At 45.7% G+C, this 18,666-nt stretch overlaps 2 protein-coding genes across 4 annotated transcripts; one reads left to right on the top strand and one right to left on the bottom strand.

Moving 5' to 3' along the window:
- The first annotated feature begins 62 nt into the window (after nucleotides 1-62).
- exoc7 (exocyst complex component 7) lies at nucleotides 63-14,968 on the top strand. 3 transcript variants are annotated; one of them, XM_080021728.1, is made up of 20 exons: nucleotides 63-238; nucleotides 376-441; nucleotides 3,267-3,451; nucleotides 3,579-3,684; nucleotides 4,100-4,322; nucleotides 4,874-5,041; nucleotides 5,257-5,268; nucleotides 6,349-6,441; nucleotides 8,150-8,295; nucleotides 9,231-9,383; nucleotides 9,781-9,879; nucleotides 10,009-10,071; nucleotides 10,279-10,345; nucleotides 12,767-12,832; nucleotides 12,932-13,052; nucleotides 13,353-13,448; nucleotides 13,546-13,609; nucleotides 13,712-13,753; nucleotides 14,238-14,371; nucleotides 14,579-14,968. In XM_080021728.1, the coding sequence occupies exons 1-20, from the start codon at nucleotides 179-181 to the stop codon at nucleotides 14,679-14,681; spliced, it is 2,067 nt and encodes a 688-aa protein (XP_079877854.1). In that variant the 5' UTR covers nucleotides 63-178; the 3' UTR covers nucleotides 14,682-14,968. The 3 variants fall into 3 exon arrangements, with proteins under 3 accessions (XP_079877854.1, XP_079877855.1, XP_079877856.1); XM_080021729.1 differs by lacking the exon at nucleotides 6,349-6,441; XM_080021730.1 differs by lacking the exons at nucleotides 5,257-5,268; nucleotides 6,349-6,441.
- Nucleotides 14,969-16,130: 1,162 nt separating this feature from the next.
- LOC307245598 (galanin receptor 2a) lies at nucleotides 16,131-17,808 on the bottom strand (the record flags this gene model as incomplete). The annotated part of the gene is made up of 2 exons (XM_080021242.1): nucleotides 16,131-16,815; nucleotides 17,441-17,808. 2 exons carry the CDS (start codon nucleotides 17,806-17,808, stop codon nucleotides 16,131-16,133), a joined length of 1,053 nt encoding a protein of 350 aa, XP_079877368.1.
- Between the last annotated feature and the right edge of the window lie 858 nt (nucleotides 17,809-18,666).

The raw sequence follows: 18,666 nt of genomic DNA, 5'->3' as shown, positions 1-18,666 counted from the left end.
GTCACAGTGGCGCCGACGTCAGCAGCGGGTCACGTGACCGACGCGGAAGTGAAGCTCGCCTTGCTAGCGCCGGCGCGTAGGAGCGGGGTCGTCGTTGAAACGGTCGTCAGATAGTGAACGTTGGCATCGGTCCTAAGCCCCCGTTTGGTGGGAGCGGTCGTCGGAAGGAACGCTCACGATGATCCCCACCGAGGACGCGTCCGCGAGGAAAGGCGAGATCGAGGAGAAGCTGAAGCAGGTCGGAAATGGGTGTATGAGGGCGGGAGCACCTAGCATGTCAACAACAAACAAACAACAACAACAACGACAACAACGCCGAATGCAAACGCTGCTGGAATGAATCGTGGAGACGTGTTTGTGTTTTATTGACCGCAGGAGCAGGAGACGCTGTCCTTCATCAGAGAGAACCTGGAGAAGAGTGACCAGCTGACCAAGGGAATGGTAGGAAGCTGCCGCGGTTCCCACTCGCCCTGGAAGACCTGGCGTTTTGGAATGTAGCCTTCAGGTTCATGGAAAAGGCCTGCAATGTGACACACAAAATTGCCCAGGAAAATGAAGTGGAAAAGTTTCACTCAGCCTGCAGCAACATTTTTTGTTTTGTTTATATCGTTTAAACTTCTTTCTTGTGAACCCCCCCCCCCCCTGTCAGGTGTTCTGACTGTTTGGCTGCACTGCGGCTTTCTGCGCAATGCATAGATAGATAGATAGATAGATAGATGCTTTATCAGGCATTAATTTTAATATTAGTGAGTAATAAAGACAAAAGAAATTGAATTTCATTCTACAACAAACCTGAAAAGTACCAATAACCAATAAACCTCTGTATCAAGTATTCACATTCAATGCGCCTGTGCACACCCAGCTTCTCCCTGTAAGAGGTCTAATCAGCAAAGATTACGATTAAAAAACTATGTGAGTGGGCAGGTACTAGGTTTTATAAAAAAATGTAACCTGAATGTCAGCATGCTGGGCATACACCACAGAGTATTGGTGCCATTGCATTTGGTACAGAGTTAATCTCCAAGTGGAGTTCAACTGCTCAACCTGCAATGTCTCTTGTTACTCATTCTTTAATCATCAAGATCTGCTGTAATAACTCTGTCCTGTGGACGACCTGTAGCATGACAAGGGCACAGCTTTTTTGTTGTACAGAACCACCACCAACCCCCCTCTTTGGAGAACCATCTTACCATGATTTGGTCTATAAACAACTAATCATCATTACCACTCCAAGAGGGAGAGAATCACCACAGATGAGACAAATAAACAAACAATGTAAAATTATGGGTGAAACGGATTGCATCACGGTTCTGAGTCATGGAGCAGATCATTTTTTGGATCAGCAAAAAAAAAAAAAAAAAAAGGGGGGAGAGGAAGGGAGACCAATTTAGCCTCGCTTTCCATGCACATCCACGTGCTGCGCATGTGATGTGTCCACCAGTGAGTGGATGGGAGTTCCACCCCACACTGTCCTCTCAGCGACGCTCCCCACATCCCTGGGTCGCGGCAGGCCAGAAACCACCAGGCGCAAGCCGCAAGGACCCGAACCCAGCCGGCAGGGAGCCCACCCAATCACCCCTGCCCAACACCACCCCCACACCAATCGGCCAGCGCCCCCCCACCCTAGAAACCCCGTGCTAAATGTGTGCTGTTGGTAATTGCGGTTAAAATTGTGGGCCATGGGGGTGTGAGTCCTCCAAGCATGTCCAACCTGAATCACTCCCACCCCTCCTGCCCTGCAGACCCTGGTGTGGTGGAGTGTTGTTTGGAGTAAGATTTGTGTGGGGGTGTATGTGTTCTAAGCTAATATGAGCGGTAATAAAATTGGAGGACAGACGAGAAGCACGTCGGGGCAGGAGCGTGACGGGCAAGATCCCAGCCGCCTGCCACATCCCCACCCACATAACTCACACCCCACCCGTCCCGCCAACCCTAGGCCTATTGTGTGGTGAATGTACTGAGTTTGAGTTCTGGCACTGGGAGAAATAGGTGAAGCACAACCAGATCAACGTAGGGGTGCAGTAGGCAGCGGCCACACGGACCCCACCGTGGACCTGACCGTGGACCTGACCGTGCCCCATCGTGCGACCAGGTTTTTAATATGAATAATATTCATATTTAAACAGTGGCATTCATATTATGAATGTGAATACGAATGCCACTGTCCTGAAAAATGTCTTGGAAAATTATCTCTGAAGAGAGCAGGCACCCCTGTTCATGCGTGCGTTATCTTCTCTTGACATACACATTCCCTGAGAACTTTATTGGGAACACTGTACTTATTCTGGGTCCCTTTGCTCCCAAACAGCCTCAGTTGTTCTTGGCATGGATTCGACAAGATGTTGCAAACATTCCTTTGAGATTTTGGACCATTTTGACATGTTTGCATCACACAATTCCTACAGAGTCGTGGTGACTGGGAAGGACACTGAAGAACGTTGAGCTCATTGTCATGTTCATGAAACCACTTTGAGACGACTTTTGCTTTGTGACACAGTGCATTATGCTAGAAGTAGCCATTAGAAGATGGGTGTGGCCATGAAGGGATGCGCATGGTCAGCAACAATACTCACATAGGCTGTGGCATTCAAGCCATGATTGATTGGTATTAACAGGTCCAAAGTGTGCCAAGAAAAATTTCCACACACCATTACACCACCACCACCAGCCTGGACTGTTGACTCAAGGCAGGTTGGGTCCATGGATTCATGCTGTTGGTGCCAAATTCTGACCCTCCCATCTGTGTGCCTCAGCAGTAATCCAGATTCATCAGACCAGGTTCTGTTTTTCCAGTCTTCAAGTGTCCAGTTTTGCTGAGCCTGTGCCCACTGCAGCCTCAGCGTTCTGTTCTTGGCTGACAGAAGTGGAACCCAACGTGCTCTCCTGCTGTTGTAGCCCATCCGCCTCAAGGTTCCACGTGTTGTGCATCCTGGGATGTTTTTCACCACAGCTGTACAGAGTGGTTATCTGAGTTACCGTAGCCTTTCTGTCAGCTCCAACCAGTCTGGCCATTCTCCGTCGACCTCTCTCAACAACAAGGCGTTTCCGTCTGCTGAACTGCTGCTGACTGGATGTTTTTGGTTTTTCGCACCAATCTGAGTAAACTCTAGACAACTGAAGCTGCTGATTCATATTGGCATGATTTAATGCATTGCACTGCTGCCACACAAATGGCTGATTAGATCATTGCATGAATAAGTCGCTGTACTGTACAGGTGGTCCTGAAAGGTGTTCAGTGAGCGTGTATATATATAATTCCTCCACAGGTCTCCATCCTGTCCTCTTTCGAGAGTCGCCTGATGCAGCTGGAGAACTCCATCATCCCGGTCCACAAACAGACGGAGAACCTTCAGCGACTGCAGGAGAACGTTGACAAAACCCTGTCCTGCATGGACCACGTCATCAGCTACTACCACGTGGCCAAAGACACCGACAGGATCATTAGGGAGGGGTGAGACATTGTTTGAACAAATTTGTTTTTTATTTTAATAAATTCCTACGACTGCATTCAAAATGTTCTATTCCAATTGATGTTCGAAAAAGGAAAGTCCTGTTGTAATAAGGATTGTGTTCTCCAGGCCCACAGGCAGATTGGATGAGTATCTCGCCTGTATTGCTAAGATCCAGAAGGCCGTGGAATACTTCCAGGACAACAATCCTGACAGTCCTGAGCTCAACACAGTGGTACAGTATTAAGTGCTTGAGCCAAATATACACATGCAGCTCCAAGTATTCCTAAAATGAGATATTTCTTTAGCTCTTCATCCAGTTTTCATAGCTATTTTCCATACCTTCTCAACTGTCTTAAATCTTTTTTTATTATATATTGCCAAAATTATTATTTTTCATTGTTTATTTGTAGGTTTATTTTTATGTGTGTTATTGTTTGTTATTGTTATTTTTTTATCGTTTTTTTTTTTTTTTTGCATGTCTCTTATTGTTTGGTTTATTTTTTATTGTTATTTATTATACATTTTTATTTTTATTTTTTAGGTTTATTTTATATTTCCAATTTTTCTATCTTCTAGTTATTTTTTAGGTTTATTTTTTCTATATTGTAAGAATGGCCGCTGCTGCTTGTGCCGTCGTCCCGCTCCAGAAAGCCCGTTTTGAGAAGGGGAAGGAGCTGTTGGAGGCTGAGTTCCGTGGCCTGTTGACCCGCTACAGTAAGCCCGTCCCCCCCGTCCTGATCCTGGACGCCATCACCGTGGACGAGGAGCTGGAAGTGCAGGAGGACGTGATGCTGGAGCACCTTCCCGAGGGCGTCCTGCAGGACATTATCTGCATCTCCGGCTGGCTGGTGGAGTACGGACGCAACCAAGGTACTTTTTCCTAAAATAATTGTGGTGGTTAGGGCTGTCGCAGTCGTGAAACTATGGCTGATGGTTACTTCTCTCAAAAATAGTTGCGATGAACAATTTTACTGTCCTCTGTCTTCTGTCACTATCTTAATATAAGCTTGTTAGAGGATTCAACTATTGGCAATCTATAAGATAAAGTATTAAATATGGGACAAATATAGGATAAACAAAATAATCTTATTTACTAACTTACTGTTTGAAAAATTTTAATTTTGCTCACCAATTGATTCAATGCTTAAGTTGAAAGATATATTAAACTCATTTTCATCTTTAAATGTACACAATTTCAGCTTTTCTTCAGCCTTGTCATAGGTAATTATTATACTGTATATTACTTTGTGCAAGCAGTAGATTTAGGATTTCACGAAACTAATATCATAAAAGCAATCATCTATGGAATGGTATCATTTTAGTATATCCTTAAAAATCCTTAAACCCGGACCCAGCTCTCCGTTGGGTTCCTCTTTACTGTATTTCTCATCTCTCGCTCTCTCTATCTCTCCGTCCTGCAGATTTCATGAACGTGTTCTTCCAGATCCGGTCCAACCAGCTGGATCGCTCCATCAAGGGGCTGAAGGATCACTTCCGCAAGAACAGCGCCTCCTCCGGTGTGCTGTACTCACCCGCTGTCCAGACCAAACGCAAGGACACGCCCACCAAAAAGCCCCCCAAGAGGCCAGGTCAGTGGAGCCCCTCACACCCGTGCCGTATCCGTGTGTGGATAGGAAAGGGACCTCTCCGTACAAATCAGCACCGATACGATTTTTCGCCTTTCCATTTAATCACCACCCCAATGCCACCAATCCGATTTATCCCCTTTTTGCGACCTCCCGTGACACCTCCACTAACCTTTCATCTCTTCCTCTTTCATAATCCCTTTGTTTTGCGATGACAGTCTACATCCCAGGTAAAGAGAAAGCTTTTACTTTATTTTTTTTTAAGTGTGTCGCCTCGTGACGTCGCTTGCATTTTATTTAATTTTTTCTTAGAAGCGGGATTGTAGCGAGAAGCGTCACGTTTTTGGGGGCTTTTTTGTTTGTTTGTTTCCTTTTGCCTCCGGAATTGAATAGTGATTTTATTTACCCCTGAGGAAGAGTGACGCTATCGTGTTGTGGTTAATGGTTTACTGGTTTGTCATTGGTTGTGGTAGTGATTGGAGAACTGTGGATATAGAAGAGTTTAGGTTAGTTTGGGGGTGGGTTTGGGGTTAGGGTAAGCTTCCATGCTGGCTTGCTGGAGAAACTTAACCGATATGTTCTCACAACACGGGCGCGCTATTGCTTGTACTTTAAAAGCTTAGTCCCTTATTGAATACAGTGTAACTAGTTGCTATTTAGCTTCTGGCAAATTAAGTAAACCAGCTTTGGTTATGAAACGCAGTAAATAAAAGAGGACGGCTATGAATGTTTGTCTGGATATCCATGTGCCATATGCTTACTAACCCACTAACAAAGTCAAGGATTTGTATTATTTGGACTTACCTGTCGACATTTAATCTCTAAACCATGTAACGACTGTTTGTAGTAATTGTGGTCACAATAACAATTCTAGAAATTACTCTTTTTGTTTGTTTTTTAATTGTGATGGCTGTTTTGTGTGTTTTGTGTTCCTGACCTAACCTGTTTATTCTGCCGTATGTTACCGGGGGCACTCCTTGCCCTTTCTATTTTTGTATTTATCTTTTATTGTTTTCACCATGTAGCCGTTCTCTCCGCCCTCGCGGTTCTGTTGTTGTGTTGTGTATCGGGTGGTGCTGTCGGCTCTGCACACCTCTCCCATTGGCTGCTCTGGTTTGGTGGAGGGGACGGTGTGTCGGGTGTTTCATCACTTTACCGCCCGAGCTTCTACATCTTTTTTTCTTCTTCTTCTTCTGCCTCTTCTTCTTCTTCTCCTCTTTACCCATCCCCCCTCTTCCTGTTTTCCTCTGGACCCCTCTGTCTGGGATTCCTTCTGTTCCTTCTCCTCCTCTCGCACTGTGTGGGACCAGGGACCATTCGCAAGGCTCAGAACCTTCTGAAACAGTACTCACAGCATGGGCTGGATGGGAAAAAGGGGGGCTCTAACCTCACTCCTTTGGAAGGTAACGCACCACGGTCTCCTCTTCCCTCTCTCTCTCTCTCTCTCTTCCTCATGTACTGGTAGTATTCATTACCACCCTTTAGAGGAGAACTGGGTCGGAAACCTGTCCAGGGTCACAGCGGCTTTCAGACATGGCATCGAATATTGCTTTTTTTGCTCATTATGGCTGGAGTCAGGTGTTCTCAACTTTTTTTGGCCCGTGACCCAGTTTTTAGGTCCCAAAATTCTCACAACAGCAATTGGAGAGAGAATTTTTCAAATTGTACCACTAATTACAACTAACTACTAACTAACTGCTTGTTGTGAATTTGAGTAACCTTTATTATATCAGAGCACAGAGGGAGATCCAAATGGATCATATAGAAATTACAATACATTTCAAACCTATTTAACCGCTTTCAATATCATTAAATGTCCTTAAATATCCCATGACCTCTAAGGTTGAGAACATCTGGACTTGCTCCCTGCTCAGAACCACTGCTGGACCATTCTGAGCGGCATTTCTGAAGCTGGTGTCACATCTGGACCTTACCCGCCCTCTAAAGCCGGTTTCTGTGTCGCATTATGACGCACATTCACTAACCTTGTAGACACACACACACACACACACACACACACACACAGCTCTGGGTGCTTTCCATCCATGGCCCCACCTCTGCGCCCCAGTGGGTGACCCCCTGCTTCCCCCCTCTTTTTGCCTGAAGTGCTTGGCGGTGGTGGGCGTAGGCCTCTCAGCCTGACCTCAGTGTGTCATAGCGGTGGCGGTTTAACTGGGTTTAATCTCCCTGATACCCCACCCAAACCACCAGGTCACGATCACGACCTGCGGGTCAAACACCACTCCGATGCCCTGAACGAGAAGCACGGGGCCGCCGCAGGTAAGTGAGGGGATCACCCGCGAAAGGATCATTGATTTTAAAGGAAAAATGGAAGTTCCAGTTACAGGATTATAGTTAATAAAGATAATATTGCTCAGTGCATCTGATAAGTCGGCAATTTTCAAGACAGTGGTATTGAAACTTTTTTTGCGCTCCCTAAGATTATATTATAAATACCCTTTTATTACCTCTAAAATAACAAAATGTGCTATCACAGAGTACATACAGTCCTCTCAGCTCCGTCCCTTCCCAACAATAACAATATTCCCCAAATATTCCCTGTGCACCTTCCCCCAATGTCAGACATACAGCAAACGTCACGGACACGGATAGGGTGACGTACACCTGGGGTGATGTACGTCACCCTGTACCACTGTAGCTGCTGCAGAAATAGACATTATCATGTAAAATTATAGGAACTTTTAATCCACTGTAAATATTTAATAATGAAATATTTGAAATAAATATATGTATTTAATATTCAATATTCAATTAGATATCTATTATATCTAATTGAATTCCATTCATGTCAAGTCAGTGCTTAAAAGTGACGTAATATACTTTAATATTTAAATATATATATATATATATAAAAAATAAAATACTTAAATCTTTCACAGCAGTTCCTTCGCTGCCCACTAGGGGACAACACCTCACAGTTTGAATACCACTGTTTTAGGACGATTCAAATTATTTAGGCTACCAATCTCAGTGCCAGGTCATAGAAAGGAATAATAAAAACATGGAAAGTCGATCACCTCCTGTTTGAATGAAAGCCTGTGGAATGAGGGGTTCAGCCGCCTGCTTCAGCTTTGCTCTGGCAATCCTCAGGGAAGGACGACGTCCTGGACATCGAGATCGATTCCTACATTCACTGCATCAGCGCCTTCATCAAGCTGGCCCAGAGTGAGTACGCCCTCCTGACCGAGATCATCCCCGAGCACCACCAGAAGAAGACCTTCGACTCCCTCATACAGGTCGGGGGCCGCGGCTGTCCATGAAATAGTCTGTTTTTCGGGTTTTATTGTGTGTTGACTGTTTACATTTGTCACCCAAAGAGTGAATCCAGACGTTGTCAGAAAACTCTTAACCCCACTCTGCTGCTCCTGAAACTCATTGTTCTAAGTTCCACTGTTCTTTGAATGTTCAAGGTTCATGGATTGTTGCTCCTTTATTATTTCTCAAAATCAAGTGTTTTGTCATGCATTTTAAAGCATCTGGAGCTGAATAAAGCATTACGTTTAATATTTCCACAAAGCCTAAACACAAAATGGGTTTCTGAAAAATTACTGGAGCTGAGGTGTTCGCAGTGCGTCATACAAACAGTTTTGTTCCAGTTTCTACTCCCACAGACCAACTGTGAAAGTAGAGAACGGCTCACATTCCCGAATATCATTTTCAGAAAAAAGAGACGGTTTCCCACCAGTTTGCACTGGTCCACAGTTGTTCACTAAAAATCTCACTACTGATTAATTTATTCACCTTCATCCTTCACTGAAGGAAATGGGGGGGGGGCTACCAAAGCAGTTTTATTTTTTCTCCAATATCCATAATTCATCAGATACTTCTAAAAATGACCAGGTTGCTCGGTATCGATTTAGAGAGACGGGTAGATGGATGTTTGAATACCGTATATATTTTTTTCTCATCCCTGTGTTTTGATCAAAACATTTTTTTTACCGGGATTTGGCCCTTGACCTCTGTCCAGCAGCCAATTTGTGATTTCACAGCGTTACGCAATGTCGAATGTGACGTCATGATGTGACAATGTCGATTTGGACGAAAGAACTATAGCACAGACGATGCATAAAAACAGCCGGAATTTTGCGGCTGCTCAATTTAGGACGGACAGAACAGATTTGGAGTCAGCCTTTGCGTCCATTTATCACCGCGCAATCTTTTCCCGCCACAGGAGGCGCTGGACAACTTGATGCTGGAAGGAGACAACATCGTGTCGGCCGCTCGCAGGGCCATCATGCGCCACGACTACTCGGCCGTCCTCACCATCTTCCCCATCCTCAAGCACCTGAAGACCTCCAAGGCCGAGTTTGACGCCACGCTGCAGGTACGAGTCACGTTGCAATCACATTGTTTATTTGAAGTAGCACGCTAGGTGAAGAAGCTGTACGGTTTGGTTCGATTTCCATACAAAAACGTAACTATTTGATTCCACATCGGTTCGATCCAATGCTGATGTCATAATGCGATGTATAACGATGTATTGACATTTTATACGTAATGACAACCGACCTGTTAATAAAATCATTACATAAGTATGTCCCCGAACAAATTCAGTCTCAGACAGAAATAAGAGATTTCAATGTGTCAATATTATCATTTTCCAATTGACCCAGAAATCGAAGCGATAGAATTGAATCGTATTGGAGTATCAATTTAAACTTTCATGTTATTTTTCTTCTCCCTGGGGAGACATAAAGCTGGGTGCTGTGGTTCGTTTTTAGGGGACGGCGGCGAGCACCAAAAACAAACTCCCGACTCTGATCACATCCATGGAGACCATCGGCGCCAAAGCGCTGGAGGAGTTTGCCGACAGCATCAAGGCAAGGATACGAGCGCGCCTTCACCGCATTTATACGCTCATTTATACGCTCATTTATACGCTCATTTATACGCTCATTTCCGGTGACTGAAAACCGGACCCCGCTTTCCCCCCTCTCGTCTGACCGCAGAACGACCCCGACAAGGAGTACAACATGCCCAAGGACGGAACGGTGCACGAGCTGACCAGCAATGTGAGCCTGACGCTCGATTACCTTCTCCCCCCTGCGCCTAATGGCTGCAGACTGATGTGTGCACAGCGTGCTGCGAGAACCTCGCTGTTTTTTTTTTTTCGCTGCCACTCCAGCGAGCCCAGATGGACTCCTGGGAAGCCAGAGTGTCCGGCGCTGGTCAAACACGGCGACGTGCGGTGATCGTTGCCTTGGCTTTCTCTCCCGCAGGCCATCCTGTTCCTGCAGCAGCTGCTGGACTTCCACGAGACGGCCGGCGCCATGTTGGCGTCGCAAGGTAATGGCCACGTCGGCGGCGGCGCGGTGGTTTCAAGCCGCCTGGACCCTAGACCCCCTCCCCCTCCCTGGACCCCCAGCTAGCCAGCCCCCTTTAGGAAAAAAAAAAAAAGCTGCATTCTGCGATATTCCTGCCAATGAAACGACTCAGAAGACGTCCCATCCCGTCCTGTCAGATTGATTTATAGATCGATACTTTATTCATCAATGGAGGGAAATGGCAGTGCCATGGCACCTCACATCGTAACGATAGACGTAACGACAAAGTTATGAATAAAAATAGAAGAAGGGCAAATACAATGAACCAAAACAATTTACTGGACGATAAACCCAAAAATACACAATAAAAATGTACCAAAACGAATGAACAACAATTACATTCTGATAGTAAAGCTGCCATCAAACCTGGAGGTTATGTCGTTGCGCTGCTTTCACGTCTGCGATTGATTCCCTCAGCGATTGGAGTGGGGGAGTCGATCACTCCGAGTCATTAACCAGATTTTTTGCTTAATGCAGCTTTAAGGCATTTTTAGAGTATATCTTAAGAGTTGTACTTCCACAACGAGTAGTTTTGAGTATTCAGGTTGTGTTTACCGCCGGCGGTTTGATCCCCTCCCCACCGTCACCATCCCCCCTCCCCCCCCCCGGGAGTCAGCAGTGCCCGCTCTTGCCATTTTCCTCCTGTGGTTTCCCTTCCTCCTCATTCCTCTTTTCCCCGGCTCGCTCTCCTGTGCCTTCGCCTCCGCTCTTCCGTCTTTCCAGCCGCACGACGCAGCTCCACGACACGGCCTCTCCGCAGCGAGGCCTCCATGGCGGCCGCTGGGGGTCCGGGGACGACGCTGTCTCTGAGGCTGGCGGTCGGGCTCTGTTGCCCCCCTCTTCCTCATCCTTTCATCCATCCCGCCCTTTCATCCACCCCCCCGCGGCCTGGCTCGGCACTGTTTGCTGCTTAGCTTCGGCCCGGATCAAGCGGGACGCGTTTGGCGGGCTGGAAAAACGGGCGGGGCCCCCGCACCGACTTTTGAAGTGAAACCTACAGAGCTGTGGCCTCTTCCTCTTGTCATTGCTCGGCGACTGCGCGATCACCCGTCAGTAGTTGACAAAGTCATATTTGCTTTGAAGTAGTCACAGAGGTGCTAGTTTGCAGCTTTATTCAAGGATAGGTCGGCTCATTTTCAATATTATTATGAAAAGTATTATTATAATGTTGGTTCCCATCATTTTATAAAAATTTAAAACGACTTTTTGCAATTACCGCACTTTATTGAAAGGGTAACGTTGGATGCAGTAGGTTGCCGGTGGGAAGCATCGCAACTTCCTGTTTCTAGTCTCTTATGTACAGGTGTAGTCAAAACGGCTGAAAGTGCAAAAGAATAAATAAAACCTGGCAAATGCATGGTTTGAAACCGTTTTTATAGAACTTCTAAAGACTGTCAATACTGATGATATTGTAAGCTTCCTTTTTTCGAAAAAGGGGATTTCATGTTGTTCTTTACACTTTCCCGCTTTGGACACGTTCATGTAAGTTTGTTAATAGTACTTGAGAAACTTACTAATAGTACAACTTACTAACAGTTATAAATGATGGGAACCAACATTTTAACGAGGCCGGCCTTGATAAATAACAAACCTATCCTTTACAGTCGCTAAGGTAACCAAACTAAAAATCGCAACCACCGAGGCCCCGCCTCCTCACGCATCCGATTGGACAGTGGAAAAACATGACGTCGCCAGAAGCTTTTTCTCTCTCTCTTTTCTTTATTTTTTTTTTATCAGCTTCACTCGCGTTGAGCACGCTTCCAAAAAGCCACCGCTAAAAAGCCTCCCGTCTGATCGGGCTCTTAACCCTGTACTAACCAAAAGTCTTTTGTAACCTTTTGCACCTCTGCCCCTCTCTCTCTCTCTCTCTCTCTCTCTCTCTCCTTTTCTCTTGTCTTTCTCTTTTTGCCTCGCTTCCGCCCCTTAGTACTGGGCGACACTTACAATATTCCTTTAGACCCCAGAGGTAAGCAAACAGACGTAGGCGCCTGCTTTCTCTTTGGATAGCGCCAGCTATGGGTGTTTCATTGGTTCTGATCTATTTCCATGGCGACGCGTATCATCTGCCGTCGCTTCTCCTCGACGCAGAGCAGAGCAGAAGCCCGTGTCGTAATGAGATTCTTTTCTGTGAGATACCCATTTTAATATCTGAAATGCAGTTTGGGTAGCGTCTATTTACGCGCCGCCATGGAAACCCCGACGGCTCCATTTGAATTGAACGTCGGTTGAAAGAGGGTATTGTTTGCCGGTTTTTTTTTTTAGTTTTTTTTTTTTAAACTAAAATAAGCTTGAATGTGACACTGTTTGATATGCAAGTAGATTAGTTTGAATGAGCTCCTTCAAAACCGGCTGTTTTCTAACAATGGCTGCCGTTATATTCCAGAGACCAGCTCGTCAGCGAGCAGCTACAGCTCAGAGTTCAGCAAAAGGCTCCTCAGCACCTACATATGTAAGTTGTGAAAGGTGAATATCGGTTGTTTGGTCGCCCAAGCTTCTCGACGAAGACTCACTGGTCTGTTCACTGTTTTTTGCTTATTTGCTTTTTCAGGCAAAGTGCTGGGAAACCTGCAGCTAAATCTTCTCAGCAAATCAAAGGTGTATGAGGATTCCGCTCTGAGCGACATCTTCCTGCACAACAACTATAACTACATCCTCAAATCCCTGGAAAAGTAGGCGCACCTCCCCAACACCTGCTTCCGTTTGTTTGTCGTTCAGGTGTTTTCGGAGCGATCGCGGCGAGGGGCATTTTGACGGAAACTCATTGCTTCAACACCAAGCCATTAAATGATAGCAATAAGAGTACTTAAAGGCCTTTTTAAATGGAAACGGTACACAATACAGAACTTATTATAAACTAGCACTCGCATGTGAATTAAGCTAATCAAAATAGGTACATCAAAAAAAGTATATATACTGTACATATTAACGCACAAACAGTAACTTCCTCCGTAAACGCCGTCACCGTGCAGGTCAGACCTGATCGGCCTGGTGACGTACACTCAGAAGAAAGCCGTGAGTTTGTACAGGAGGCTGATCGAGCAGCACATCCAGCTGTACCAGCGCAGGTATTGATTTATATCAGATTTCTTTCAACCCCCAAAAAAAACCTCAATGTCCTGCACTTCCCAAAAGAGCGCTCATGGAACCGCACATCCTTTACAGCTGGCTGAGGGTCACCGAGCACCTGACGGACAGGAACATGCCGGTGCTCCAGCCCGGCACCAAGGTTTGACTGCGCACCACCTCTCGTTCCTTTTAAATGCCCCCCCCTCCCCCATGGAAAACCTGTCTCTGATATTTTTGGCGTTTGTCTTTCACCACATTACAGCTGAAAGACAGAGAGCGACAGGTGATCAAAGACAAATTTAAGGTGAGACAAACACTCACTTTGGCAACTAATTCCATGCTTCACCCTAGTGGCTTGTGCGTTCAACGATAAAAACGTACTTACACCTTGTGCTAGGGCTATATTGACCAAATTAAATTTGACCACTTCATTGATAGTTTGACGATATTTTTGGATGACTATTGGTGCAATATGGTGAAAAATTTGAGAAAATTTGAAAATTGAGAAACAATCATTAGTAACGGGAACGTTATGACCGTTGATTAGAACGACTAGGAAAGTCTATGAAGTTCAGAAAATTGCATTAATTTACTGTATCGCAGCCTCAAAAACGTAATATCACGATAAGCAAATTCCCAGACGATATCTAGCCTCACCGTGATCACAATATCAGTAATATAACGATACATCGCCCAGCCTTATATTGTACTTTCACAGTTTGGACATAAAAAGGAGAAAAAAAAACAAAAAAACGATGACAAGCTCCTTCGTCCAAAAACACCCGCAGGGCTTCAACGATGGTCTGGAGGAGCTGTGTAGGATCCAGAAGGTTTGGGCGATCCCGGACAAGGAGCAGCGAGACTTCATCCGCCAGGCCCAGAGGAAAGTGGTGTCCGAGGCCTACAGGGCTTTCTTGCACAGGTGAGAGGGGCGGGTTAAGAGATAAATACGGTAAAAGCCTCCACCTTTCATGCATCGAAGGTGGAGTCCAGACGAGCCGCGGCACTCAACCGTTCTGTTTCCCCAGGCTTCAAACGTTTTTACGGAGCATGACATCAACCAACAGGGCGTATGGAAAGCGTCTTTATTTATTTTTTTTAATTTTCCGTTCATAAATCTTTTGTCTAGATGCGCCAACATCTCCTTCACCAAGAACCCAGAAAAGTATCTCAAGTACCGTCCGGAGCAGGTGGAGGAGATGATCGAAAGGCTGTTTGACACCTCGGCCTGAACCCCCCCTCCCCCCACGCCTCCAAGCGCGAAGCCTCCAAGCACATTTCTGGACCGAGACCTGGACCTTCTAGGCTTTCAGGACCTTCAAGTTAACCCCGATTTTTCCCAGTCCTGTAACAACACCACCAACAACAACAACCGACCGTATCCCCCGTCTCCCTCTACGCTACTACGACCATTGGTCCATTCCTGTCTGAATGTAGGTTTTTGTACAAAGAGATTAAGGTTATGTATTTATATGCAATTTAGCTCATTTAACAAAGCGTCTCAAACGAATAAAGGGAACTCTGCGATTCACCCAAAGACGTCGTCTGTTTTGTTGGCTAAAATGACGGCAGCCGCACTCAGTCCCATCACAATTTTTCACAACGCACAAGACTAGCGCGGTGGTTCAGTGACCAGCTTGAGTGCCCCTGGTTTCCGTGACAATTAATGGGGCTCCACAGATCCGGACCGAATCCCGCAGCAGCCGATGACGAGAGTTCAAAGACGGCGCGATGTTGTTGGCGCCGAAGGGTCTCATTTGCAGTTTGTGATTATTGACACTTGGAAGGTTTGTGCGTCTCGCGTTTGTGTCCCCGAAAACACATACGCTGGAACATCACTTATCATGGGCGACAGGGAGGACAGACAAGAAGCCGCCGTTGAGTGTAGGTGTGTTCAGACCAAAAAGGGAATGACGTGATGAGTGTCGGGTCTTTTTTATTATTATTTTTTTATATATTTATTATCATTAATGACTTTGGACAAACATTTAATGGAAAGTGGAATATTCCGTATGCCCAGCTGAAGGTTTTCAAAATGGAATTTTCACAAAAAGATCTGTCAGTCGAACGAGATAAAGCAACAGATGCAGAATACTCGTTGAACATCCCACCCTGTTGTTCTCGGGGCGCGCTCTCTCTCTCTTTCTCTCTCTCTCTGTCTCGAGCTTTAAATCCCCGCTTGTGTTATTTCTTCAGATCGTATTATTCGTTATGCAGGCTTTGCAGGTTATTGTTTTGCTTTTAAATCTCAATTTTAGCAAAGCTGCCTCCAGTCAAAGTGGGATCGCACAGTCATTATTTGCACTGGTTGACAATGTTCACGGTGCATCCAAGTTTATTTTTGAGTAAGTGTCAGTTCTTGGAAGAGTGCTCCCCCCTCCCGTTCCCCCTCCATGGCCATCCGGGCGTGCGTCAATTTCACGGTATTTGTCGAATCACGTCCGCCTTTCTACCTCTTCCAAAGCACTGACCCGGTGTTAAAACACCCGTGAACAATCTGGGTAAAGTGTTTAGTACAATCACTTAGTGGGGAAAACCAAAGAAACATGCAAAGCAATCAACACAAAAAGCAAACACATGAAATGCCCCCTAGAATTTACACCTCATCCTTCCGTGTTGGATGTAATGTCTTTGTGTGGCTCAGATACGTATATCTAGTTTGTTTCGGCTAAAATACTGTTCTATTGGTCTCCGCCGTGAACCTCGGTCCTGTCGGGGCGCTGTCTCTCGTTGGACGTCTCCAAGCTGCTGACCGTGTGCACCGCCTGGACCACGTGCACCTTGTTGACCACCCTCTTCCTGGCGGCGCAGCAGAAGACCTTCCTGAAGCCCTTGCGGAAGTGCTTGGAGACCAGCGCGTAGACGACGGGGTTGAGGCAGGAGTTGACGTAGGCCACCAGGTGGGAGAGGATGCGGAGGACGTAGGTGGCCTGGTTGAGCGGGAAGTGGCCGAACCACATGCACAGCACCACCAGGTGGTGGGGAAGCCAGCAGAGGCAGAAGAGCGCCGCCACCGCCAGGATCAGCTTGGCGACCTTGCGCTTGGCGCGCCGCGACTCCGTCATCTCCTCGACGGGGTCCACGGACGTCCACAGGTAGCGGACGGTTCGTGCGTAGGTCAGGCTGAGCACCGCGACGGGGACGAGGTACCCAAAGATGAATGTGCACAGGTCCATCGCCATGCGAGACGGGGGTTCCCAAGCCGGGATGCACACCAGGGCGCCGCCCAGGTCCAGCTGCCTGTAGTAGCTGAGGTAGGGCGCGGAGAAGGCCAGGGCCAGGAGCCACACCAGGCCGATGGACGTGAGAGCGTTCCGTGGGGTCCTCATCTCCCGGGAGTGGAGCGGGTAGCAGATGGCCAGATACCTCCATTCACAGGAAGGAAGGGACCATGTTTACGTCAGGAAAAACGTTCCATAACTCATGAATCACTAGTAACGATGGTTAAAGTGGAAATCCATAACATCTGTGTTGGGGGGGATTACAGGACAAGTCCCAGGATTCCGTTCAAAAGTATAACATGTTTTTAATGTCATCCTCTGGTTCATCAAATTTATTTTTTTGCTAATTGATCTCATGGATTTAATTTAATGTCACTGTAAAGTGATATTTAGTGATATACTGTCAATTACGCACAAGTGCAATAACATTTTTAAAATTATGTCATGTTAGGATATGCAATTTGAAGATACAACTAAGAAAATGTCCTCATTGGAGAGGAAAAAAACCCCATACAGACAAATTTGTCATTTAACTTTTAATACGCCAAAATAATAATAATAATAATCATTATTTAAATGACAATAACAAAATGATAGTAATAATAATGATGATAGTGATAATAATAATAATGCTAATAATAATAATGATAGTGATGATCATGATAATAATAATGATGATTGTGACGAAGATAATAATTATAATGATGATGATAGTGATGATGATAATAATAATAATAATAATAATAAGAAGAAGAAGAGTAAAACCCTACCTGTCCAGTGACACAGCTGCTATGGTGAAGATGCTGGCGTACATGGTGAGGAAGATGCTGAAGTGGACCACTCTGCATACCGTGGGACCGAACACCCACTCGTCCATGGTGTAGATGGTGGCCTGGAAGGGCACGCAGAACACAATGAAGCACAGGTCGGCGACCCCCAGATTGAGGATGAACAGGTGGGTGGTCTTGGTGCACATCTTCCCGTTGCGGCACAGCACGGCCAGCACCAGGCAGTTCCCCACGGAGCCCAGCAGGAAGATCACGCCGAACACCGCGGCGATCACCACCGTCTCAGCTCTCCACGCCACCGTGGAGGAGTTCGGAGACAAGGAGTTGGCTTTTAGATCGGACCCATCCATTTTTACCAGACGACGACACACACACACACACACACACACACAGTGAGGAGGGAGGAGGGAGGAGAGTGACCTCCCAGCTCCACTGTTCCATCTCACTGGGAGAGTCAGGCTTACCAGCTCCCCCTATCTAGTTTTATGAATTAGAGTTGAAATTTATGAGACGTATTATTTATATTGGAGATATGTAGGAGATACATTCAGTATGTATATAATAAATAAAATAAAGTAAACTGTACCCTGCCATTTTTAAGAAATCTTAAACGACTACAATCCCAATATGCATCATGATAAAAAGAGATTTTTTTTCCTCAGCTGTTCGACATTCATCGTTGTTTGACGTCGGTCGACAGTCCTTCATACAGTAGAGGAAGAAGAAAGGCGCTTCTAAATCAGATTTAGAATTACTGTATTACCCCGTGTCATGATGTCAGGATTCAGTGTGAATTGGCCCCTGAGCAGTCCAGTAGGCTTTATCAATGAGGAACACATTTGGTGAAGTTAAGCTCCTGAATGTCATCCATATGCTGACCGTTACAGTGAGGGTTTTCAAACAGAAGGCTTTCTTTTATTTTTCACCGCGTACAGTGTGGTGTCCTCCACAACAGTTCTATCTATCATGGAGCCACGTGCTGTTAACTTTCAATTTAATGTCCCGCACATGTCTCTCCTTCACTGTAGTACTGTGTCATATATGTGTAAAATCCATATGTGAGGATCCATATCACACTTCTGGAATATCAAGGAAAATGTTGTTCTGTCTTGGAGTCTTGATTACAAGAACCAAAATAACCAAAACCAATAAAATTTAGTTTATTGACTCCAATGCACACGTAAAGACAACATTTAACTATCACAATG

The sequence above is a fragment of the Zeus faber genome (assembly GCF_960531495.2).
Source record: "Zeus faber genome assembly, chromosome: 20".
NCBI classification, from domain to species: Eukaryota; Metazoa; Chordata; class Actinopteri; order Zeiformes; family Zeidae; genus Zeus; species Zeus faber.
The sequence above is the reverse complement of the archived record's forward strand: the minus strand, read 5'-3'. Positions and strand labels throughout refer to the sequence as shown.